Here is a 25,277-nt window from a genome sequence, read left to right on the forward strand (position 1 = left end):
GACATTAGGCAAAGATACTGTGTCTGTGTGAGGTGAAAAGAACAGGTGAATGCTTTTGTCATAAAAACAACAGGTGAGTTAGGTATTATAGATTGTCCCAAGCACCAATATCGTCAATATTAAGGTACTATTACAGTGTAAGATTCAGTGTGACCTGCTCTTTCGGAGGATATCATTATCTCTATTCATCTCCAATAAATCTGCAAAGATGTCATAGATGCTCCTTCTAACTCCAAAACTTTACTGACTATATCAGACTTTGAAAACCCCTGAAGTTGACTAACTGTGTTGTTTTTTCAGGTGTCCCGTTGTGAGTATTTAGTGCCACCCAAGTTTGACCTTTTTTCTGACCTGCACAAATAAACCAAAGAAGTAAACACTTTCATTCGGTGTCAACTTACCCTTAGAGTATTCTCAAACCAAGCATCTAGTTAAGCCTTTACCAAAGCACTTGTTGACTTTTTGTTTAAAAATCTTTCAAAGGTTTTGGTTCTTTCGTGGAAAAGACAGTCATGCCATACATCAGCACCACCCCGGCCAAGCTGCTGAACCCATGCACAGGCGACCAGAACTGCACCAGCCCCTTCAGCTACAAGAACGTCCTGAAGCTGACCAGCGACGGCAAGAAGTTCAACACCCTGGTGGGCCAGCAGCATATCTCTGGAAACCTGGATTCTCCTGAGGGGGGGTTTGATGCCATCATGCAAGTGGCTGTGTGTGGGGTAAGCGTCAGTGATCCAGTGGGGAGTAATCATTCTCAGGTCCCAAATTCAAGCTTATTTTCCCAGGATTACAGCACTTGCTTGGAGGGATACGGCGGCAATAAATGTTTACGTGGTGATGTGTGAAAAGTTATTTTATGAGTCCTTGGTGTTTACAAGGAGATTTTTGGATGTAGTGATAATCAGAAGTTTATGTATCCAATTATGAGCCGCTCCCGTAGCTTTTATGGAGAGGACAAAATCGCTGTTGGCCGACAATTATTACTGTTTTTTTATGTGTCTTTTCTCATTTCTCAGGATCATATTGGTTGGAGGAATGTGACTCGTCTGCTGGTGTTCTCCACCGATGCCGGCTTCCACTTTGCTGGTGATGGCAAGCTGGGCGGCATAGTTCTGCCCAATGATGGAAAATGTCACTTGGAGAACAATGTGTACACCATGAGCCACTACTATGTAAGTAGCTCGAGATTATTGGGCCTGTTCTACATGCGGCCATCCACTGCTGCTCCTGTTGAATCTGACTTTTCTCCTCCATGCCGTTTTAAAGGACTATCCCTCCATTGCTCACCTGGTTCAGAAGCTGAGTGACAACAACATTCAGACCATCTTTGCGGTCACAGAGGAGTTCCAGCCTGTTTATCAAGTGAGGTCTCTTTTTGACATGTGTCTCAATCTGAAGCACGTCACTTTTATCCCTTTCCTTTTGAGCATACTCTTCCTGATCCCTTCTGTGTGTGCGTGTGCGCGTCTGTTTGAAGCTGCCCAGTGCATAAAAATATCCAACCTGGCTGATACCTCTGCTGCGAGTTGTTGTAGCACCACCATAAAAGTTTCTAATCGTTTCCTTGTGCCATGCTGCTGCTTTTCACACCAGTTCCACATGAGTTTGATTAAAAGGTCCTTTCATTACGTAGCCTCACTTTAGATTAAATATGTTTCAATGTAATAAAAATACAATTATTTAAAGGTTGAAGTCAATTTTGTATCCATCTGAATCTCGAATTAAATGGTTTAACCAGTGTATTTACAGGTTGTAATGAAATGCAGTCACATATTGTAGCTGGAACAACAGTCTATTAAAGTGAATAGAAAAGTACTCTTGATCCTACGGTAGCCCATTTGCACCAGTAAAAGAAAAAAATGAGGCAAAAAACTGGAAAAATAGGATGAAAACTTGGCCTTGAAAATATGTATCTCAAAACGACTTAGTATCACAAAATCATTAAAAGAAATTCACCTCAAAATGATGAATTAGTATCTCAAAATAATGCAAAACTCTAGAAATAATCACATTTCATATTCAATAATATCAGAACAATGACTTCTGAGGAATAAAATGAGTTTCTAATTATACATTATTATTTCAAGAACATTCTCATTATGACTTTATAATGACTTACAGTATATGACCTCTTATTGTTATTACGTTGGCAGAATTAGGCTTTCATAGATTCCAGGTATCACAAGATTAACAGAGCTTTGATAAACTCTTCGTCTTCTCTTCTCAGGAGCTGAAAAACCTGATACCAAAGTCTGCGGTGGGCACTCTGTCTGCCAACTCCAGCAACGTAATCAACCTCATTATCGACGCTTACAATGTAAGTACACAAGGTTGAGATTGTTGACTTTGAGCGCCCTTGTGAAAAACATTTATCCGGTCGTCATAAACTCACATGAATCACAGTAAAGTATTCAACATTGTGACCGAGTTTGAAACGTCTAAGATTTTTCCAAACACATATTCTTTCTGTTTATTGCTCAGTTAATCTTTTTGCATCAGCATTCATGTTGTTATCTCTTGGTTTTTGGCAGTCTCTCTCTTCTGAGGTTATTCTGGAGAACAGCAAGCTTCCAGAGGGAGTGACCATAGCGTACACGTCCCGCTGTAAGAACGGAGTGGTTAGTGAGGGCGAAAGTGGACGGAAGTGCTCGAACATTTCCATCGGAGATGAGGTGAGAATTGGAAAATCCATCACTTTTTCGTTGTATTTCATCAGCTGATGATTCAGTCAGTCACACATCACCATTCAGGCCATCAAGAGCCTGAACATGTCCATTAAATATAATTATTAAAAAACGTTTACATCCATTTATGTCAATGGCATTGGATGGTTTCTCAGTAGTACACAACAAAGGTCATAGTATCTTTCAGTGTTTAACCGATACAGACACACTTTAACATTTATAGGATCTGAACTTTGAGTTAAAACATAAATATCTAGTTTTTCCTGTTTTATTTATTTGCTTTGTCTTATTTAAGTTTAAAATTTGACTTTTTGACACCTGCAGATCCCACTTTTTTAACTAGACATGTCTGTGCTTTGCCATTGTCGTAGACCTCCGCTTTAACCGTAGACACATTTGTTTACGTGTAGTTTGGCAGGACACTCATCGCCACAGTGTCACAATGGCTTATATATGGACATTTCCTGCATTTAGAAATAAAACAACTTGCTGGAAAGCAGTAAATTACCTTTTGCAAGGTCAGTTTGTGAACAGCAGAAGTTCAGTTCATTGTCAAACATCGACCTTTAGCTACACGGAATTCCAGTGAGCAGTAATTAGTAATACGAAAATAATTCAAATAAAACAGTTAATACGTAAGTAATAAATAAGCAGCCATAGACAAAAAAAAGCCCCCTCCAGCTAAATATTAATAACATTAGCATATAGACGATGCGTCAATATAGGATAGGATTTCACAAGCCTTATTTATCAGGCACAGCGTATCCAAAAGAACCCCTGCACACCTCTTGTTCTCTCAGGCCTTCGCTCATGTCTCACAGTGCCATCACATGGAATCTTGTTCATTGGTTTTGCCTTTTGTTTTTAGATTTTTTGACAGTCAGGCTTTTTTCGCACCTGATTCCTAGGTCATGTTTACCATCAGTGTGACATCGAAGGGCTGTCCCAAAGAAGGCAAGCCTGAGACCGTTAAGATAAAGCCCCTGGGATTTACAGAGGAGGTGGAGATTACCCTCAACTTCATCTGCGAGTGTGAATGTCACAAGGACGGCATCAAGAACAGTGAACTCTGCCACTTTGGTAACGGGACCTATGAGTGCGGAGCCTGCAAGTGAGTCCGCGAACATGTCCACAATCTTTATTGTACCATATATGTTTCATGGGAAAATATCCAAAACCTTTACATGTCATATTTAATACTTGGATTTCTGTTTTAGTGTTGAGAAACTCCGAATCACAACCTCTCCCTTGTCTCAGGTGTAATGAAGGACGCGTGGGCCGAAAGTGTGAGTGTAGCAGCAACGATGTGGCCACGGAGGACATGGACCGGACCTGCCGAAAAGACAACGGCACCGACATCTGCAGCAACAACGGAGACTGTGTGTGCGGCACATGTGAGTGCAAGAAGAGAGACAACCCTGAGGAGAGGTACAGGGGCCAGTACTGCGAGTGTGACAACTTCAACTGTGACCGCTCTGGAAACAAACTGTGTGGAGGTGAGTATCACAGCTCGGCGGAGAAGAGATCGAGAACTAGGCACATAGGCTTGACTTAGTGCAGCAGAGACTGTTTAACGCACCTAGGATGATGTTTAGAGAAAGAAAAGGCTCATTAGCCCTTTAAAAACATGTGGCTGGGTGGCTACAGTGGTGAATAACGTAATCTAAAATAAACGTATAATATCTAGGTAATTCATTGCTCAGGTCATCATGCTGTACGTTCTTTTTTATGTCATCACGTTACATGACGTCTGGTGCAAAACGGGCTGACAAATTGTGACGGTGCCAGAGTTTTAACCTCGTAATTGCCGCGGGAGATTGTTATTTACACGATGCTCTATAAAACGATCTCAAATAAAAACTACAATAGCTGGAGCGTTCATTCTTTTTCTGCCAGAGAGCTAAGGCTCATGTCTTTCACGTCATCATGTTGTACAGCCTGCAATGACTTCATCACGATACGTGGCGTACGTTGCAAATCGCGGTGGTAACAGAGTACTAACCCTGTAATAGCCGTGGGAAAAATTCCTGTTTACATGATCCTGTATAAAACAATCTTACATAAAGAGTATAATATCTTGAGCATTCATTCTTCTTACAGCAAAAAGTGAAAGATTCTGTCCATGCGTGATTACGTTGAACGTTCACGATCAACGTTACGTGACGTTCGGTGCAAATGCAGATGAAACTATCAAAATGCCTTTACACTTTCTTTATGTCTCTGAATTTAAAAATCTTTGGATCAATCAGTTTTGTGTGTTAATTTAATCAATTTGATTTAAAAAAAAGCATGTCCACTTTTTGCATTTGTTTTTATTTCTGACACAGTTTTTAATAACTTTATGAATTATTATTGTTTAATGACTTACATAACCTTTTAGTTTAAGTTGTACGTATTTTAGGGAGATGATCATTTGAAGATACTCTAATAAATTACATCACAATAAGCAAAAATACCAGTCTATGCACTGGGTGGTCTTTGCAGGGTTCAGAGTTTAAAAGCTTTCATACTTATTTTGTTGTCCTGTTTCTTTAAGGGCATGGACGATGTGAGTGCAGAGTGTGCATCTGTGAGCCCATGTGGACCGGAAGTGCCTGTGATTGTTCTCTGGACAACAGCACGTGTATGGCCAGCAACAAGCAGAGCTGTAACGGCAGGGGAGAGTGTGAATGTGGCATTTGCAAGTGCACTGACCCCAAATTCCAAGGTCCCACCTGTGAGACTTGTCCTACCTGCCCAGGAGTCTGTATTGAGCACAAGTAAGTGTGAATTGAATCTGTATCAGTGTACAAATATGTATATTATACTGTAAACATATAGATTATGGAGAATAGGAATGACTGCAATGACCTATAACCCTTTCATTGTACATGTGACCTTTTTGAGGAATCCAAAACTAACACTTATATATATATACTGCCTGAGAATGTTTTTAAATTTTCTTCACTATCAAAGAAATGCAGCTATAGATATTCATTGATTGCAAGGAAGAACTGCTAATAGCTTATGCGGCATACTTTCAATGTTTCTAGATCTGTAGCAAAGGAATAAAGCATAAAAAAGAATGTAATTACATCCACCCCCATTGTCATTTAGTTCAATTTTAGAGACATATCATTCATTCATCTTCAACCGCTCGTCCCTGTCGGGGTCCCTTGACAGGACGCCAGTCTATCGCAGGACACATAGAGATGAACAGAGACAGACAACAATTCATACCTACGGGCAATTTAGAGTCATCTAACACGAGCATGTCTTTGGACTGTGGGAGGAAACCGGAGAAAACCCATGCAGACACGGGGAGAACATTCAAACTCCACACAGAAAGGCCCCAGCTGGGATTCGAACCAGGAACCCTCTCTGTGAGGCAACATTGCTAACCACCACACCACCGTGTAGCTCCTAGAGACACATCCCAAAGGCTAAAACTCTTTTAATTTGCATGACCCTATGATAGCAGATCAATTGGGCATCATATGTCATTGACAATAACAACACCCCATTCTTCCAGAGAGTGCGTGCAGTGCCGGGCGTTTGGCACCGGTGAGAAGAAGGACACGTGTGAGAAAGACTGCAGCTACTTTAACCTGATTAAAGTGAAGGACAGGGACAAGCTGCCCCAGCCCAACGACGCCTCGTACCCCGTGATGCACTGCAAGGAAAGGGACGCCAATGACTGCTGGTTCTACTACACCTACGCTGTCAACAACAACACAGAGAAGGAGGTCCATGTGGTGGACACGCTGGGTAAGCAGAAAGCTGGACTAACATGAGCCAGGGTGTGGAAGGTTTTCTGTTACAGAGAAAGCTAATTACAAGGGCTGTGGCGGTTGGGTTGCAAAAATAGGGCATTTGTTTATTTGCAGCCGTGTGATGGCATGTTATTCCCATGATCTTGTTATTTTTGCACTCTTATTTCAAGCTGCCTAAACACCGCGGCACCCTGCTGTGTTTCAGACTGCCCCGCCGGTCCTGACATCATCCCCATTGTGGCGGGTGTGGTCGCCGGCATCGTCCTGATCGGCTTAGCCCTCCTGCTCATCTGGAAGCTGCTGATGATCATCCACGACAGAAGAGAGTTCGCCAAATTTGAAAAGGAAAAAATGAACGCCAAATGGGATACGGTGAGTGTTTGGCACCGGGAGAGAATCTCTGTGAAAGATGAGCGGGATAAATATTTAAGAGTTTTGGAATCTGTTTGGTTGAGTCATTTAAATGTGGAAAACGGCTGTTGTTTGGCTGTTCCGCAAAACCAGCCGCTGACAGGGAATGATCTTGTAAAGATAATCTGCTTTCTCAGGTGCAGATGAGACTCGCAGACTTGTTGATATCATTGCTCGCACGCGTTCTCTTCAGCCTCACAGCTGCAGCAAAAGATTATAGGTGTTGCTTTTGAGTGGCGCTCAAAAAAGACAGGAAAAATGTCGGAGACTGTGTGGACTTTTTTGGGAATGTTATGCACTCTGAGCATAGCTGGATGTTTTCCGGGGAGTGGCCACTGCTCCTCCCCTCCCCGCTTCCTCCCTCTGTGGCATCATCAGCCAACATCAATATGACAGAAGGCTGGAGTTCAACGCAACTTCATGTGCAGTGAAATGCCTCCACCTAGTGGACGAATTGTGTCATACCCCTAGAGTATGTGGGTTTGATAATGCAGATGTTCCTGATCAGTGTGTTGGGGTCTTACTTATTTCCATGGGCAGGGCAACCTATAGCTCAACATCCCTTTAATTTTGAGAAATGAGAGACTGTAAGTGAGACCCAGAGTTTCCTGACTAGATAACAAGGCGAAGCAACCATAAGACTTTTCAAAGACACTCCATGAGCTCCTTCTGTGCTCTCTCGTGGTTGCAACCAAACCTTCTGGATCTGTAGCCTCAGTGGAGTACTTGTTTTAAGTAGGTTTAAATAGACTTCAATGTATCCAGGATGTCACACAATCTGTGAGGTTTGTCATTTGTTTAGTTTACATTAATCAAAGCAATATGCCCTTATCTACCTTAGACATGAGTCTGGATATCCACAGTTCTTCACAGATGCTGGAGAGAGCACATAATAAAAAATAAAGTGTCTGCTTCAGTGTAGAGCCTCCATTTGTGCGATCTAGTATTTTTATTTTTATAATATTTGTGTTAATTCCCCCTACATAATGCAGTTCCTATTTAAGCGTACTTACGGTGGTGCTACATGAAACTGAATATAGCTATTTAAATGTGTTTGACAGCAGAATACCTTAGAAAATATAGCATGTACAACAGGTTTCCTATCATGTTATTGTTTAAGCTTCTCTATATTCCCATATCTGAAAGGGAGAGTTCAACCAGCCAAGTCTTCAAGGCTAAACAACACTCTCTTACATTACATTTCTCACATTGTCCTCCTTCCATCACTCTCACTGGACTTTATTTTTCTCCCTTTAATACTGCCTTTTGTGGATTATTTTTCTGTGTTGTTCTGTTGTTTTCCTGCTGAGCTCGATTCTGTCCTCATTCTCTGCCTGTAGCAAGAAAACCCCATATACAAGAGTCCTGTCAATCAGTTCCAGAACCCAAACTATGGACGTAAAGCCGCTTCTCTTTAAGTTTGTATTTCTTTTCCTTTCCACGTCACTTTCCTGCATGGGCTGCTCGTGTGTGTGTGTCTTGACTTCACTCAGTATCTACTTTTTCTTTATTTCATCTGTCCTTTAAAACTACCAAATACATGCATAAACGAGTGGAACCTTAGCAAGTGCACGAGTGTGCTGTGACAATCGATACATCGTAAATATCAAAAAACCATGTCAGTGTTTGAGGATATTAAGTGTCTTCAGGGTACAAATGCCCAAACCTTATCTGGTGAGTATGACGTATAAAAATATGGTGCCTAATACCTCCTGGTATTTTGGTATGTGATCTGAAAAGCATGGATGTGTGCTAAGTGTGATCTAAATAAATGAAACAGTAAACAATGATGTTCTATTCTAATGCCTAATGGTAACCGGCGAGTCTACATGATAACCCAAGATTTACAAAAGTCTCGCAAAGTGGTAACAGTTAAATGATTAAGGTTAGGCATTGACCTTGACTGGTTATGGTTAAGGGCGCACTCACACTGTACATCCGTACTGTGCCCCAGGCTTTAGAGTACTTGTCCCCCCCTCCAGGCCTGTTTGTACTCACACTCCCTGGGCCTCGGAGAATGCTTCTTGCCTGTCCTTACGTCATCACGCCATAACACGTCACACGCATTGAACGACATCATCGTGATGCGTCGCTTTGTTTCCAAATCTTTCCATAGACCTTTGAGTTTTTGTGCGTCTTGTCGACTGTTTTTGAATCTTTTCATCGACCAAATCTGCAGTAAACACTCCACCTCCGCATCACACCAACGTGAACCTTTCGCCGCCATTGTTTTAAATGCCCGAGCATGGTCCCTCCTTCTTTTTTCTATGTCCCAACAGGCGCACATAAAATGACGTCAGAACGGCCGTAGGCTTCGTGCTCGTACACGTGCGCACGCTCGTGCTCGTACATGTGCAAACGTGCTTTTCAAAAGCCCACCTCTCACAAACGGTCCGTGGCCGGCAAGCGTACAGCTCCTAGGTGCGGTACGCTTGCACTCACACTGGTCAAACGAACTAGACTTTACCTGTGAAACCTGTTTGGGCACGGTACGGGTGGACAGTGTGAGTGCGCCCTAAATGGTTACGGTTAGGCATTGACCTTGAATAGGTTGTCAGGCAGCCAGTTTCGCTTTCACAGATCTAGGGTTACCATGTGGACACAACTATGGGAGCCCAGTTTTTGGTGAAGATGTCATACAATTTAGTAAAAATGTTGCATATTGCTTGTCTGTGTAATATCATAATTGTAACTTCCATTCTTGCTTTCCAGGGTGAAAATCCGATCTACAAAAGTGCGGTCACGACTGTGGTCAATCCCAAATATGAAGGGAAATGAAGGCCTCATAGTTTTCAATGAACTCTGCTATCAAGTATCTGACAGCCGCAGTATGTCCCGCAGGTTTGGCTTCTGGGAGGAACCTGCGGTGGAATTTATGTCATTTCTCCTTGTTGCTTCACCATTATATTGTACCATGCGGCCACTGCATCTGTATTTTTACTAACACTTATGATTTATATCAGTGCATTTGTTGTATTTTAGATGTACAGTATACAGTATGTGTATATACTTTGAAGTTGATGACATGAAGGTGTTTTTACCTGCCACAGGACTGGTATGGGCAGAGCATTTAGCTTTTTTAACAACACAGCGTGGACACAATGGATATACAATATATATATATATATATAAAAGAGTTCCTCAGCTTCTGTTACTTTCTCAGACACTTCTCTGTCTTCTCGTCTCTCTGTGCACTGACTTCCTGTGTGTCTCCGTGTGTTCCAGACAGGACCTGAGTTTAATTATGTAAATTGTCCGTCATTATTATCGAAGCCCTGAGAGGCAAGTGAAAAAAAACAACAATTCTGGTGATTTGTTTTAATCCAAATCGTTTTTTTCTCCAGTGTTTATGAATTAAAAACAGGATCAAGTGCCTGTTGTTGTAATACTCATTTCGGCCACAAGAGGCTGAAGTGCACCACTGCCTTGTGATCTGAATAGGACTAAAAGCATTCACGTTATTCATGTGATTAAAATACATTTTTAGCCAAACAAAGACATGACTACCTAGAACAATACATGCACCTAGTGTTTGGAGTATATGGAGAAATGGAAGAAAACATGAATGGTCTTAGTCCTACATAGAACGCAGGATAGTAGTGCGTAGCATCTTACGGCCTAAAAGTATTACAACAAACACACAAATGTAAGAATTTAAGGACAAAGAGAGATCATCCGGGCAAACCCATTGTTTCACCTGTTCTTAAGTCATAAACACACAAGAGAAAACAATTTAGAAAGATAGATCAGACTTAGAAATGAATCACCAGAATTGTTTTTTCTCACTTACCTTATGCCTGTGTGTGTGTGTGTGTGTGTGTGTGTGTGTGTGTGTGTGTGTGTGTGTGTGTGTGTGTGTGTGTGTACAGAAAATAACCACAATAGGAAGTTTTTAGTTCTATTTCACATTCAGCGTAGATTGGACAGTCATGTTGAATCACAGTAGATCATGCAGTGGTTGTAAATGTAGCTTTGAGCTGCAGCTATTGCTTATTGAGTACTGTTGATTCTAAAGGAGTAAACACACACGATGAAAAATGAATATCAACTAGCATTATTTGAACTGTTGATATACTATCACAAAGGGACTGTATACCACTTGTTAAAATTATGAAATTGTGGCGATGTTGAACAATCAAAGCATTTGTATAGTTATGATACAAGTTGCAATGAAGTGATGAAGTATTGTTGTACTTGCTAACTGCAGTAACTTTATAACCCATTCTCAGGTCCTCTCCTGTGTTCTTGTCAACTACGCCAAAAATGCGTTTTATGCTAGCTTGTTCCATGAACTGGTGAAGTCATTTGTACGAGTTATGTGTAGTAGTTACACTATTTTAGATTGTGAGACTGAAACAAAAGTATTATTTCTGAATCACGTCTGAAACGCTTGTAAACCCAGACGCCTCTGAAGTACCACACACAAGCCTTTACAGTATTGTTTTCAAAGTGCCTTTTATTTTAACACCATGTTCTCTCCCAATGCTGTTTGAGTTATTTATTAAATAATGTACAAAAGCTGCCTGTGTCTTTCTCTATGGCTAACTACACTATTACTATAGCATAACAAAACATTTTAATGTTATTTTCAGGTGTGTATCTCCACTTTTAATAGCGTATCAGAAACTGGAGTAATGGCTCTTAGAGATAAGTTCTACTGAACCTGAGGAACAGTTCAATCATATTAACAGATAGTGCATACATAAATCGAGTTTGGAGCATAACACAGGGCTTCATGGTGTCAGGCATCGTGCCTATTTCAGGCAAAGAGAAGTTCAAGATGTATTTAAAACCTAATCCAATGCATTTTACATGGTTTCTTGCTTTGACCCCTGCATGACATTCATTACATGTCCTGCCTGTGAAGAAGACGGAGACAATCTCGAAATATTTCAGCCCATTATTGTTTTACAAAGAAGAAATAAAATATACAGTGTCTTATTTTACTGGGAAAGCCTGCATGCCAAGCACCGATCCTTTCACATATTTAGTATTATCACCATATTAAGCATATTATGCAAGTTTATGTAAAGTAATTGACTTGAGGCTATTTGAAAATGGACAGTGCAAATTAATAAATGCACATAGTATTAAAACACCAGAATTGTTTGCAAATCTAGGGTTACCATGTGGACACGACTATGGGAGCCCAGTTTTTGGTGAAGATGTCCGACAATTTAGTAAAAATGTTGCATATTGCTTGTCTGTGTAATATCATAATTGTAACTTTAATTCTTGCTTTCCAGGGTGAAAATCCGATCTACAAAAGTGCGGTCACGACTGTGGTCAATCCCAAATATGAAGGGAAATGAAGGCCTCATAGTTTTCAATGAACTCTGCTATCAAGTATCTGACAGCTGCAGTATGTCCCGCAGGTTTGGCGTCTGGGAGGAACCTGCGGTGGAATTTATGTCATTTCTCCTTGTTGCTTTAGCATTATAGTGATTTATATCAGTGCATTTGTTGTATTTTAGATGTACAGTATACAGTATGTGTATATACTTTGAAGTTGATGACATGAAGGTGTTTTTACCTGCCACAGGACTGGTATGGGCAGAGCATTTAGCTTTTTTAACAACACAGTGTGTACACAATGGATATACAATATATATATATAAAAGAGTTCCTCATCAAAAAAGTAATTTCATGATATCATGAATATCATGCATCTTGCTTTCCAGGGTGAAAATCCGACCAATCCCAAATATAAAGGAAGATTATGAACTCATAGTTTTCAATGAACTCTGCTATCAAGTATATGATAACTGCAGTATGATGGCATCATAGTATATAAGCGCCAGATTTACCCAAGAGGGTATTTTACATTTGTATGTAACAGTTAACTAAAGAAATAACAAAATCCCTATTAAAAAAACACTGTTTTACTGATTCTAATGTCCCATTACTAATTAAAAAACACTACCTAATATACTTTTGAATCCCATGTGTGTCAGTGTGGTATTTAATAATCATAAACTAAGCTCATCAGATATGCACGTGCCAGGCGGAAGTGACCAGAAGTCATGCGGAAGTGGTTGGAGTGAGGCTTCGCACCATGACAAACTATCTCTGTAGCGAGCTGTAAACAGGAACGCAAGTGCCAAAGAAGCGTCGTATGAAACGGGCTGTTGTAGCCGTTTCCCGGGTGTAACACAGCTCACTGTACAAGGAAAATGGAGGACGACACATTAACGACGCTGAAAATATTAATAATAGGAGAGAGTGGCGTTGGGAAGTCCAGGTAAGTTGTTGGTTACCTCCAAGAATGTGATGTCGTGGCCCACTGCTAACGTTAGCTAGCTAGCTAGGGTTAGCTTAGCAGCCAGACAAACAGTGTGAGGTCCAAACATAATGGGATTTTTTAAATTTACATAAACGACCCGGGTGTGGTTGTACTCTTCTTTGATCAAAAACAGTTCACATTGGTGTTTAAATAAAAGGTTAGTGGTGTGCTGGATACCAGGCGAACTTTAGCTAGCTAGGGTTAGCTTAGCAGCCAGCCAAATAGTGTTAGTTTCAAACATAATGAGGTTGTTTTAGATTTACATAAACGACCCGGGTGCGGTTATCCTCTTCTTTGATTATAAACAGTTCACATTGGTGTTTAAATAAAAGGTTTGTGGTGTGCTGGATACCAGGCTAACCTCAGCTAGCTGACAGTAGCTGTGTGTGTCATCATCTTTGTTCACGTCTGACATGGAGATGTTGCAATCAGACTGACTTCCAGCTGTCTCCGTGGGTTTAGACGAGGACAGTGGCCTCAGACGACTGCTTATTAGAAGATTTAAATGGAGATGATGAAGAGTAACAATCACTTTTGTTGTAGTTATATTTTAAATGGCTGTACAAGAAGTATTCCCTGTTTCCAATGGTATTTACTGTATCTGTAGCTTCTCCAAGATCAACTGGTTCACACATCATTATGAACATAACAGAGACTATTTACATTTTGTTTAACAGGTCGTGTTTGAGTAAGCTTGGCCTCTCTAGAAGGACTAAAAGGCTATAAAGCTTTTACCACACAGTTGATTTTGCCATTATGTGGTAATCAGATGTCCTTGTTAGCAGCCGCAAATCAGCCTAATATGTAAAGCAGAGTATAATGTTTTCACCGACATTAGTCAAGCAATTTGTATTGTGTAGTGTGCCAACAGAGAGCTTGGTTAAGGTTTGCTTGGCTCCAAGACTGTGGTCCAGACTGCATGACAGCATCCTAATAGCCAGCTTGAGCCGTCGACCATCATATTGCAAACTATGGTACCAGCACGCCTTCCATAGTCAGAGCGCCTGGGTATTACATGGGTAATGAGCGCCCAAAGCGTTAGACAAGTGTTCTGTCTGGCCAAGAAAAAAATCATCTTTCGCTGTAGACTGATGACCAAGCCTCAGGTTCTCAAAATAACAAACTGTAACATGAACCGCAAAAGGGTGGAGGGATTTCTGTTGCAATCACAAGACTGGGATCGTCAGCCCGATCAACAAGGGATCAAATGTGAAGGGGATTTTTAATAAAACCCTTCATTTTGGATCAGCCAAGTGTCAGCCCAGAAGGTTGTAAGTAATCTTTAATGTGTACTAATTCATGTATTTTACATCCCAGAATGTCAGCAGTAATGTGCCCACAGTGTTGGCAGCAACTGTCACTTTATTGTCAGTTATTCCCTCCTCTATTCACTTTTTTGGCATTATCCTTTTTTTAATTGTAACACACAGCTGGAGTTTTAATCTTGGGCCTGTGCCTGTTTAAGTTTTACAGGAGAAAAATGTCTTTTCTTTTTTCACATTTTCTCCAGCAGCTTGCTTACTGTGATGACTGAGCACAGACAAGGGGCTGAGTTTATGCCAACACCACAACATAGACCTAGTTTTGCTTATATTTCCAGAAAACACAAGAGTTTGTGGCCAGCTGTACGGTACACTGACTGCTAGTGCTTCGCTGAGGCCAAGGGCTGTGTTTCCAGAATGCAATTTTGTGTTATTATTAAATGGGCTTTTGCTTGATACAATAAACAAATTCAGACTGGGATAAGTTTCCAATGTCATGATGGGCTATTGTCGAGTAGGTACACTAACTGAACTAATTTCTGAACAGCGTACAGATATTTAATTTGTTTCCCTGCAATCTGTAGAAGCCCTTAAATCACCGGGGAGATGTCTGCCTGGCAAGGAATACACAAGTTTCATTTTACCTGAACAAATGACCCTCACAGAACATATTTCTAACTTGGCTGTCTCTAAGCATAGCTCATCGGCTGTATGCACCTCAAACAATAAACACTCAGTGCTCCAGCATCCCTCCTTATGGCCCATGAGGGAAGGAAAAAAAAAGGGAATTATGCTTGGGTCAAGGGAAAGGAGAGCGTTTATCCCCATCATCAGTGCGGTGATTCAGGCTTTTGCACTTGATTAGTCATAGTTAAGAAATGAACTCTGTCCTCCTGACTGCAATCTGACGGTGATATCATCTGGAGCTTGTACACGTAATGCAAGTGAAGAACAAAGTAATCAATAGAAAGTGATACAGAATTCGATAAGTCTGGTGCCACGGGGAAGGTTATTTTAACAAAGCAAACGGAGACTTGATCCCGAGCCAAAAGCTGGCCTAACCTGGAATAGACTAGAATTACTGTTTGTAAGTGATTAGCAATGAGTCTTAATCTAATAATTTCCTTCTTCCTGTCGACAGCCTGCTCTTGAGATTCACAGATGACACATTCGACCCAGAGCAAGCAGCAACAATAGGTGAGTGACATATGTAATGAAATGGTAAAATAAAAGTGTGTTTCCGTGCACAGGTGGTGGTGGTAACTGCACGACCATCATCAGTAGAGTCAATAAGAGCCACAAACTTTAATGGCACACACTCGGACCCAAAGGACTTACGTACAAAGAATGATTATAAGCAACACATTTTAGTTGCTCATGTAAGGCACTAAGGAATGGGTAGTGTTGTAGGAAACATAACTGCTCATATTAAATACTGTATATGAGCTTATAATTAACATTGATACCCACATATGAAAGAAAGGACAAAGTGTATCCATGGTAAGGGCCATTGTAAGTGTGATTCACCTAATAAGTGGAGCCACTTTATTAGTTTTTGTATTATCCAATAAAACCAATATAACAGCCTTAACTATGCCATAAATGTCACCTTTACAGAGTAGAGCTGCAAAGATTAATCAATTCATCGACTATCAAGAACTGCCCTATTATAATCATCGATTAATCGTTTAGTTTCATTTTTCTAAGAAGAAAAGGTTAAAATTCTTATTCCAGGTTAAAATTCTTATTCCAGCTTCATAAATGTGGATATTTCCCGGTTTCTTTCCTCCTCTATGACAGTAAACTGAATATTTTTGAGATATTTGAGGACATAATCTTGGTTTTTGGGAAACACTGATCAACATTTTTCACAATTTTCTGCCATTTTATGGACCAAACAACTATTCAGTTAATTGAGAAAATAATAAACAATGACAATAATCATTAGCTGCAGCCCTATTACAAACATGATCATTTTCAGTGAGATACTCATTTAACTCTTTGTAAATTATTGAGGTTGTAGATATCTGCAGAGGTGTTGAATGGGACTGTATTATACTGAGGTATTTCTAATGTTTTATTAACATGAGGGATGAAGGTTATTTCAATATAATGCAGTCCAGCACAACAACACTAATTACGAGTAATAAACACATGCAACCCCTTAGCAGTCACCCACTGTTTTGTGCCCCACACTGTCTGGTATTATCATAAAGTGGACATGTCTGTAAAGGGGAGACTCGTGAGCATAGAACCAATTTCATTTAGATATCTCGAGTTCAGAGGTCAAGGGACCCCCATGAAAAGGGCAAACTAGAACTCATGGTTGGTATCAATGGATTCTTTAGATCGTTTTGTTTCAGATGAGGCCACCATCTTCACTATAGCTTTAAAATTGAGTCCACTACAGCCTCTGAAGAAAAGAAAAAAGAGTCGGCAGGGGTTTTGACAGAAACCCTCCCTACAGACTGAGCTGCTGCCGCCCCCTAATAATAGGCAGAATATCCCTGGAGCTCTGTTAATATTACAGCAGTCAGAATGCACACCAAATGCCAGTGCCATTAATTGGCATAGAAAGCTCATTAGGTCTGTAAGAATATTTGTGCTGGCATTTGTGCTCCATTGTCTGAAGTTTAAGTTTGTAACAACTATAAATGACGACAGTAGACAACAATGGCTACCACATGCAGAAAAATAGACAAACTGTCCTACAGTCTGCCTCTTGGGCTGCAGGTCCTGCTGAGGCTGCTGGCAGATACTTAAGATCAGGCTGAACAATCCGCAAAATGACAGAACCCTGGTAATCTGCTCCAGGACCACAATTGGCTCGATCACCGCGCTTGCTTCTTGTGTCAGTAACTTATTGCAAACAATTTCAATCAAAAATCAAAATATAAGATTTTTGTATACCGAGTGTGCAATCAAAGTCATGTTGAGGTCACCGTTGGCCTGTTAGGAGGTCTGCTATAAGAATGTATGAGCACTTGGCGAGCTGGAGGTAAAAGTTAGCCCGATACCACACACCCTCCCAGCCACAAAGCTATTTGATTTATTTCAAACTTAATGAGAAACTTGGAAAAAAAGCTCCTGCTACAGACCAGGCTATCCATCTTATCCAGAGAAATTGTGAAGTGAGTGGTACATTTGGAAATCAAGTGGCGGTTTTTCCAAATCCTGGTGCACGTAGATCAGCGTCCTCTAATGTTATAGATCATTCGATGCACCAAGGACACACCTGCTACATTTTCAGGTGGCCTTGATGCTGTAACTACCTTAGTGGGTTTCTGTTCATTAAAGCATTCGACAACTCCAGACTTTAAAATTGTTATTGATTAGTTTGGATGTAGAACTTATTTTTTCACTCTAGCTAATGGGACTTTGTGAGGAGCTTGTAGATCACAATGCTGTCTTTGTTAAACTAACTAAAAGCGCAGATTCCAGGAGAAGTTGAAACAGTTAAAACACTTTTTCCCCCCAAGGTCAAGGCACGGATCTCTGCTGTTTCACTTATCCAGCTGGAAATCTTTGCCAAACAGATGTCTTTATTGGAGTTAAGCCTCCCTCATTGACTCAGTTTCCCTCATTCAGACAGAAATCACATTTATTTTCACATCACTTGATCTCAATTCATGTATTTTCATCCTTGCCACCTAAAGCAGTTCAACTGAGGTTGTATTTCTCCCCGTGACAAAAGCTTTCTCAGTACATTGTCACATTAGCACACTGTTTATTGACCTAAAAGTATCAAATAGGCAAGAATGAATCACAGCGACACATGACGTTTACCACCTGGAAAATGCAGGGTCAGATGCCGGGTGCCTACTCTCAGGCCAACTTTAGAGGTGTTGAGGCAGGTGGAGCATGACATTACTCATCAGCCATAACCAGCTAATCGTATCATTGTTATCTAACATCTCCAGCTTAACATAAATTAGCATAGCCTACTTACCATAAATCTTGAGTTTGGAGCTGATCTTTCAGGTGCCAATTTTTAAGCGTATACAATATTGTCCGTCGGACAGATTATAAAGCTCTGGGTATATGTGATATAATATTTACAGAAGGAAAGAAGGATATATGCCAGCTATGACTGGTTGTTTGTTGTCACATGACATGCGGTGTGCACTACTGCGCTCCAAAAGCTGAACTTGTGTTTATCTTAGAGTGCAGCCGTCACACAGTGAAAAGAGGCGCTTTAGAACTTGCAGGCCGCAACAGCGTCCTTTGCTTTGTAGGTGCACCTTCCGTGCGTCTACATTGGCCATGTTTCCTATTTTTATGTCTTCCTGGATATTCCCATAATGTGTCTGGCCAGCTGACATGAAAGAACAATTCAAACTTGTTTTGTTTCCGGTTCTTTACCTTTACTTCTACTCTGTTTCATGGCACCAACTAAGAACCAAACTGTGCTGTAGCCTAGGTTATTTGCTCCGAACCAGTTGATTTTAACATTTGAAAAGTTCACTTAAAATTCGCTTGACAACTGAAAGAAAACACCCATAATGACAACAATGAATTTGGGACACGAAAATTATGCAGCATGTGTCCAGGCCCTTAATGAGGTTAGAGATTATTAGCCAACAGGGGACCAGGCCTGCTGTCTTGACTCTTTCACTGATGAACTTATCACCTAGTTACTTCTGGGTAAGGTCATTTGTTGACTTGTCATGCCGCCTACTGACAGCGGGGTGTTGTGATGCTCAGTGTATTTATGTCATACGATGAAGCTATAAACGCGTTGGCCTCGAGAGCTCAGCCTTGACTTCAGCAGTAGTGGCATCTTGTTGTGTTGCACTATTACAAACAGATGTGTTACTGTGTTCTCTAGTAAAGGTCTGTCTGAATTTATACTGAATGAAAGCAGGAGAGACTGATCCGGGCTCAGGGAAATGTTTAGTGTAAACTTCTCTCCACGTGCATTTGGCAACAGTATCTGAGCAACCCTGCTGGACTCAAGGACGAGCTAGTTGTTGTGATTGACTGTGTGAACACTGTATATTTGTGTGTAAGTATGTGTGGTACACATGCTGTATGTCATATATCCTCGGCCTGTCTTCATGTCCCCTTTTCTCCTCCTCTGTTTTGGCTCCGAGCTGAACTCCCCTCCCTAGCCCCAGATGTAAAAACAAGCCCAACACAAGTGTACATTTCCCTGGTAAATCTGTCAGTGGATTCTAAAACTCGGGCAGATATGTCATCCAGAAACTGCACGCTCTGCACACCCAGACACTGCACAAAGGCAATAGAGGAGATTTACTCGTTGAGGGGAAGGGGGACAACATTGTTATTTTCATGTAAATGTCTGTTCCTTTGGGACCCGGTTGGATTTTTAGGGGTGAATCATGGTTCTAAGAGCCCTTTCACAGGTGGTGGACTTTTAATGCAGACCTATGAATTTTGTTTCTTTAAACCACACACCGTCCCTTTGTGGTGGATATGAATACACGCACATTGTAATTTAAATCCAGGACATGGGATGGGCATATTGCCAGTCTGAAAAGCCGGGGTTAGCAGAAGTTCAGAGACATTGTGTGGTATATGATTTGACAATTAATCATTCATAATTATAGCCTGTCACAGTGATATCATATTCTTAGCAAACCTGTAAGAGTCACTATACTAGGACTGAAGCTGGATGAGGTAATCGTGACATGTGTGATGACTGACTGGCTTTTTTCATTGTTTAGGTGTTGACTTCAAAGTGAAGACCATTACTGTGGATGGTAACAAGGCAAAGCTGGCAATATGGGTAAGTGACAAACTCTGTTAACTCTGTGTCAACTCTGCTGTGTTAGTAACACCCATTAAACCAAAATGTGGCTCAGAGCAGAGAGGTTAACTGTCAACTTCTCCATGAATCCAATCTGTATGTTCTCTCAAATGCCCAGAAGATGGCGCTTATGTAACACCATTTCTGCATGCATGCTTGTCGAGGTATAGAGGAGTCAGCCTTATTGTTTATGTCCGTCTCTTTTTCCTGCGAGTGTGTCCAGTAGTGCTGAGCTGGTTGTGTTTTGCAGGACACTGCAGGACAAGAGCGCTTCCGAACCCTGACGCCAAGTTACTATCGCGGGGCTCAGGGAGTCATCTTGGGTAAGCCAAGCTGTTGACGCAGTCATTGCTCAAACACCTTTGTCTGTCTGCCCATGTGTGTGTGTGTGTGTACCCTCTTCACTTGAGTCAGGCCAATGGTCGTAAAGAAAGTGATGGCTTTTCATCCTGTGACCCACACACACTCTTACTTCTCTCTCTGGAAGTTAGTTTATACCCTTAAGTCAGACTGCCCATATGGACATGCATGTACAACACACACACACACACACACACACACACACACACAAAGGAACTAAGTTAAACCTCTTAAACAGACTTCCTCTGCTGCCTATGGACGACTCTAATGATCTATAGAAACACAAGGCGCCTTGCTATAGCACTGGGATTAGGAGAGCTCTACATGTGATATCGGTATCGGCCCGTACTGAGCCCGGTCCCGTTACCAGTGTTTTAATTAGTAAATGACATGCCTCACTGTATGAGAGTGACTGGGTTCATTCTTTTATGCGTAAGCCAACATCAGGCTGGACGTAAACATGGATTTCCTAACTTTGTAAAAGTAAATGCAACAAACAAATATAAATGTACTGCATTGTTATTCATTATTAAAGGACATGGTTCCCACAGGTTCTTGAAATCCCTAGAGAATTTGGGGGGGGGGGGGGCTTTAAGGTTTTTGAAAATAGACATAAATAGACATGGGATTTCAGTGTCAATGCCACTCTTTTATTATCTCTGAGTCTAAACACAGTGTGGATGAAATTACAGAATATTTGTACAACATTCTTTTTTATTTTATTTAGGTTTTCAGGTTTTACAAAATCTGCTAAGTCTCATGGGCATGTTATTATAACGCCGCTGTTATTATATGGTCCAGTTGTTCCGCTCCGCAGTGACTCCGACTGCAATTTGTCACCAGTTCCCAACGGGACCTGGTTCTCGATTCTCATCCCGGCATGGGTCATTGGAAGTGCATGCAAATGTATTTTGTATTTTTATTTTTAAAAAAAAGTGTTATTAGGGCAGTGCTTTTCTTAAAAATAAAAAAGCTATCAGATATGTTTTCAAATTGAAGGCTTGTTGGACGTCATCACTGCTGAAAACATTATTTTAAAGTTAATATCAGTGCTTCAGTACGTAATTATTACTAATGTGAGGCAGCACCGTGATTATGCTGATATGATTGTGCTGATATGATTATGCCCATGCTGCAAAGCGGTCCAATGTTGGTACCTGTCAGCTTATCTTAGAAATGAAAAATGTGTTTATGTGTATACCTTCATTGTGAACATTATGTCCTGTCCGTTTTGTTTGGCACAGTGTATGATGTCACACGACGGGAAACCTTTACCAAGCTCGACAACTGGCTCAATGAACTCGAGACGTACTGTACGAGGAACGACCTTGTGAAGATGCTCGTGGGAAATAAGATTGATATGGTGAGTGTGTTTGTGCTTCTGTATGAAATGTGTGTGTCCTTACTCGGGTGAACAAGGTTGTTGGGTTAGTGAGGAGCAGCGCATTGTGATGTTTGAATTCAGCTTGTCCCGCACTGTAATGTTGTTTCAGCTTGTTGTGCCCCAAATACATTCATAAATGTGAATGGGCTTTGTAATCACTTATTACAAATGTTAAAATAGTTTTTCTGTAGCGGGACCTGCAATACACAGGAATATAAAGTCACTTTTTATATAAAAACAGAACAGGGAAATTGGCAAAAGTATCTTTATAAAAATAAAGCTGACAAATGACAGAACTAAACGAGCGTGGCAGACCTACTTTCATATTTTTGGAAGCTGGTCCTTCACCAGGCTACGAGAATCAGTAAGCGGGTATAAAATGCCCACTAAGTAGAGCATTACGAATTTATTGTGTCCTGTTCTTTGTCTGCGAAAATCTCCCTTTCCTCTTCGCCCTCCCTGTGACGACCACAGTAGCTGACGGCTCCGCCCGGCAGGCCTCAAATAAGCCATTACCTCTCTTTTGTTTTAGGAAAACCACGAGCTAGACAGGGCCGAGGGACTCAAGTTTGCAAGAAAACATTCCATGCTTTTTATAGGTAAGTCAGGAGGATTCCCTCCTCTACAAAGACCTGCTGGGCACGGGTTACAGCAGACAATTACACGGGGGGGGAAACAGCTTTTGAAATAACTATCATGCTTGCTGAGGAATGCTCGCATAGTTCTATTAATAAAACAGGCTTCATATATCATCCTCCACGCGTTTGCCCTGTTCTTTTATTTTTCCGATTTGTAAAGGACGACTTAAAAGAGTTGAAGTGACTTGTACTCGAAGTTAAACACCAAGTTTCTATCTTCATCAAGTTCTGGAAAAAGTTATTGTAAAAAATGTTTGTTGAGATGGAAAGATTTCACTTTGATCTTTCTGAGTTCTCCAAGGCTTTTCCTTGCGTATAAATTCTGATTTGGCTTTTCAAATAAGATTGATTTTCTTATCCTATGATTAATGCTATTCTAATGTTTCTGGATATTGTCATGTTGTGACACAGGTGTTGACTATATCCCCTAATAACCTCCTACGGTTCACTATTAGTGTCTGGGGTTGACAGTTATTGTTCAGATATTTTCCACCACTCGGCTGTCCGCTCTGGGAGCCCAGCAGCATGACATCAAGATTAACAGTTGTTTTATCTGTCTTCCTTCACTTTAAATCCACTTGTCTTCATTTTTCTTTTTCTGGTTTTTCCTCACTCCTTTTGCCTCTTGCTCTATCCCTCTCCCCTCACTCCCCTTCTTCCTGTATTTTCCCCTCTGCTCTTTGTTCTCCCAGAGGCGAGCGCTAAGACCAGAGACGGCGTGCAGTGTGCGTTTGAGGAGCTGGTGGAGAAGATCATCCAGACTCCCGGCTTATGGCAGAGCGAGAACCACGGCCGAGGAGTCCAGCTCAGCGACGAGGACGCGGGAGGTGGAAGCTGCGGCGGCTACTGCTCCCTGGTCTAGACAACACGCAAATACGTTCACACACACATATGTCCAAACATACATGTGAATACCACACACGGTGCAATACAAAGCATACACGCAAACACACTTGAAATAACAGCCCTCCCTCCCACTGTGTGCTGTCCTGAGCTGAGCTCCCATCTCAGACATGAAGGCAGTGGAGGTCCGACTGTCTCCCCTCCGCTGAGCTTTAAGGGTTCACCGTCCGCACACGCACACATACACACACACACCCTGTGTTCACACTCTACTTTTTGCACACTTTCTAATAACGCTGCGCTAAAATGCAAATGCAGCTCAGCCTTCCTCTTAATGGAATTTGAGTGAGTTTTTTTCTCTCCTCTGTTTTGTTTTGAGTTACAGTTCTTTGCAGTTTAGGGTCCTCGGTCAAAGTATTAACCATTCTCACGTCATACATGCGATTTAAGAATAGCAGTGCAGTGAAATGAGTCCAAAAGTACAAACCAAAGTTTGCCAGGCATGCGGCTAAATGTCTGAAGTATGATATGATGAGAATGGAAAAGCAGTTTTGACCGAGGGTTCTTTGTCGTCTCCAGCATGCTTATTGTCCTCCAAGCACCTTGCCTTAGTAAGCACACGCGTATCAATGCAGGGCCGACTGTCTTTGTTTTGTCTTTCCTCTACTCTGTCCTGTGCTTGATCCTGATCCTGCCCCCAGACTCTACGGACATTTATGCTGCTTATGGAGAAGCTTATCAAGCCAAGCCATCTTGTATTCCATCTCAGCACTCTCAGTCAAGGGCCCGGATCATGTGTCTCTGTTGTCCACACAACTGCCTCATTTCTTCAGAACATAATAGAGTTACCAACCGTCTGGAATGACGTTTAACTACTTTTATTGACTTGGACTTCAAACTTTAAGTGTGTTTTGAAGAGTGCATAAATCAAAGAGATTGGCACCGGCAAGCTTTCCACTGGGTGCCGAAGAAGAGGGAACCTCTTAAAATTGCACGCCTTTGTTGTAACGAGTTGCTTTAATGGAGTGCGACCTACTGGCACTCCCTCGCTCAGACAGATAATATCAGTAATAACACCACTATGGTTTTTCATATAGATCCTTTGACTGAACAGAGACAAAGGGAAAGTGTTCAATATTAGACAGGGCAGTGAGTCATGAGGGTGTTTCCACTGAATTTGGAAAATCAAAGAAAAAGCTGCGTGCTCTACATCGCTAATGGATTTCACAGCGCTCCTATCTCTGTGTTTGTATCCGAGGAGCAGTTGTAAATGTACTGCACCCTCGACCTCTGACCATGTTTGTAGTATTCGAGTGCTGGTGTGTGTTCTGGGAAATGTAGTTCAGAGAGTTTGACAGGGATCGTGAAAACGACGTAGATTCAAGCATGTCTTATCACAAATGGAATTATTTTTAAATCTCTTTTTAAGTGCATGGGAAATTCTGCGTGCCATTTATTTGTTTGTCTGTCCAGTGAACAGCCTTCGGAGGCTTTTCACTATAAACACTTTAACTTATATTTAGCTGAAAATATAACATTGCATACCATTTGAATTTGATGGTAAAATTACACAAAAAGGAAGTAGGCTTTTACTTATTTAACTCGTATAGCTATCTTTTTTTTTTTGTCTTCTGAAATATGTTGGAACATGTATACCTTGTAAATTGTGTGTATTTTAGGGATTTGGTGGGAGAATTCCTGTATGAATTGTAAAGCTGAATGTATACATATTTCACAAACCGCCCTATGTATTAAACTGAATTAAATTCTTTTTTTAAGTGAACTCTGACGTGTTACTCTAACTGCAAAGCTGTAGGGCTGGGAGATACGGCCTAAATCCTCTATTCCTATATAGGTAATGTCATATCTCAATGATATCACGATACA

At 41.1% G+C, this 25,277-nt stretch overlaps 2 protein-coding genes across 3 annotated transcripts in view; both read left to right on the top strand.

Annotated features, from left to right (window-relative positions):
• Positions 1-11,362, top strand: part of itgb1a (integrin, beta 1a) — a 28,109-nt gene extending 16,747 nt beyond the window's left edge. Inside the window, exons 6-17 of one of the 2 annotated variants that reach the window (XM_083936166.1) lie at positions 484-722; positions 1,020-1,175; positions 1,270-1,365; positions 2,231-2,320; positions 2,535-2,675; positions 3,596-3,798; positions 3,945-4,183; positions 5,224-5,446; positions 6,199-6,434; positions 6,645-6,811; positions 8,191-8,268; positions 9,563-11,362. In XM_083936166.1, coding sequence (XP_083792292.1) covers positions 484-722; positions 1,020-1,175; positions 1,270-1,365; positions 2,231-2,320; positions 2,535-2,675; positions 3,596-3,798; positions 3,945-4,183; positions 5,224-5,446; positions 6,199-6,434; positions 6,645-6,811; positions 8,191-8,268 — 1,868 coding nt within the window. In that variant the 3' untranslated portion in view covers positions 9,563-11,362. The remainder of the gene's footprint in view (positions 1-483; positions 723-1,019; positions 1,176-1,269; positions 1,366-2,230; positions 2,321-2,534; positions 2,676-3,595; positions 3,799-3,944; positions 4,184-5,223; positions 5,447-6,198; positions 6,435-6,644; positions 6,812-8,190; positions 8,269-9,562) is intronic. The other variant, XM_083936167.1, reaches the window with a different exon arrangement.
• Positions 11,363-12,915: 1,553 nt separating this feature from the next.
• On the top strand, positions 12,916-25,128 carry rab18a (RAB18A, member RAS oncogene family). The gene is made up of 7 exons (XM_083936177.1): positions 12,916-13,091; positions 15,537-15,592; positions 20,083-20,144; positions 20,416-20,488; positions 21,770-21,888; positions 22,442-22,508; positions 23,240-25,128. The coding sequence occupies exons 1-7, from the start codon at positions 13,024-13,026 to the stop codon at positions 23,407-23,409; spliced, it is 615 nt and encodes a 204-aa protein (XP_083792303.1). The 5' UTR covers positions 12,916-13,023; the 3' UTR covers positions 23,410-25,128.
• The last annotated feature ends 149 nt before the right edge of the window (positions 25,129-25,277 follow it).

Source organism: Echiichthys vipera (assembly GCF_963691815.1).
Source record: "Echiichthys vipera genome assembly, chromosome: 21".
Classification (NCBI taxonomy): domain Eukaryota; kingdom Metazoa; phylum Chordata; class Actinopteri; order Perciformes; family Trachinidae; genus Echiichthys; species Echiichthys vipera.

Coding starts and splice junctions, on each gene's coding strand:
- rab18a (XM_083936177.1), top strand. CDS start 13,024: ATGGAGGACGACACATTAACGACGCTGAAAATATTAATAATAGGAGAG. Junction 13,092..15,536: donor AGTGGCGTTGGGAAGTCCAG/GTAAGTTGTTGG, acceptor TCCTGTCGACAG/CCTGCTCTTGAGATTCACAG. Junction 21,889..22,441: donor TGGGAAATAAGATTGATATG/GTGAGTGTGTTT, acceptor CTTTTGTTTTAG/GAAAACCACGAGCTAGACAG.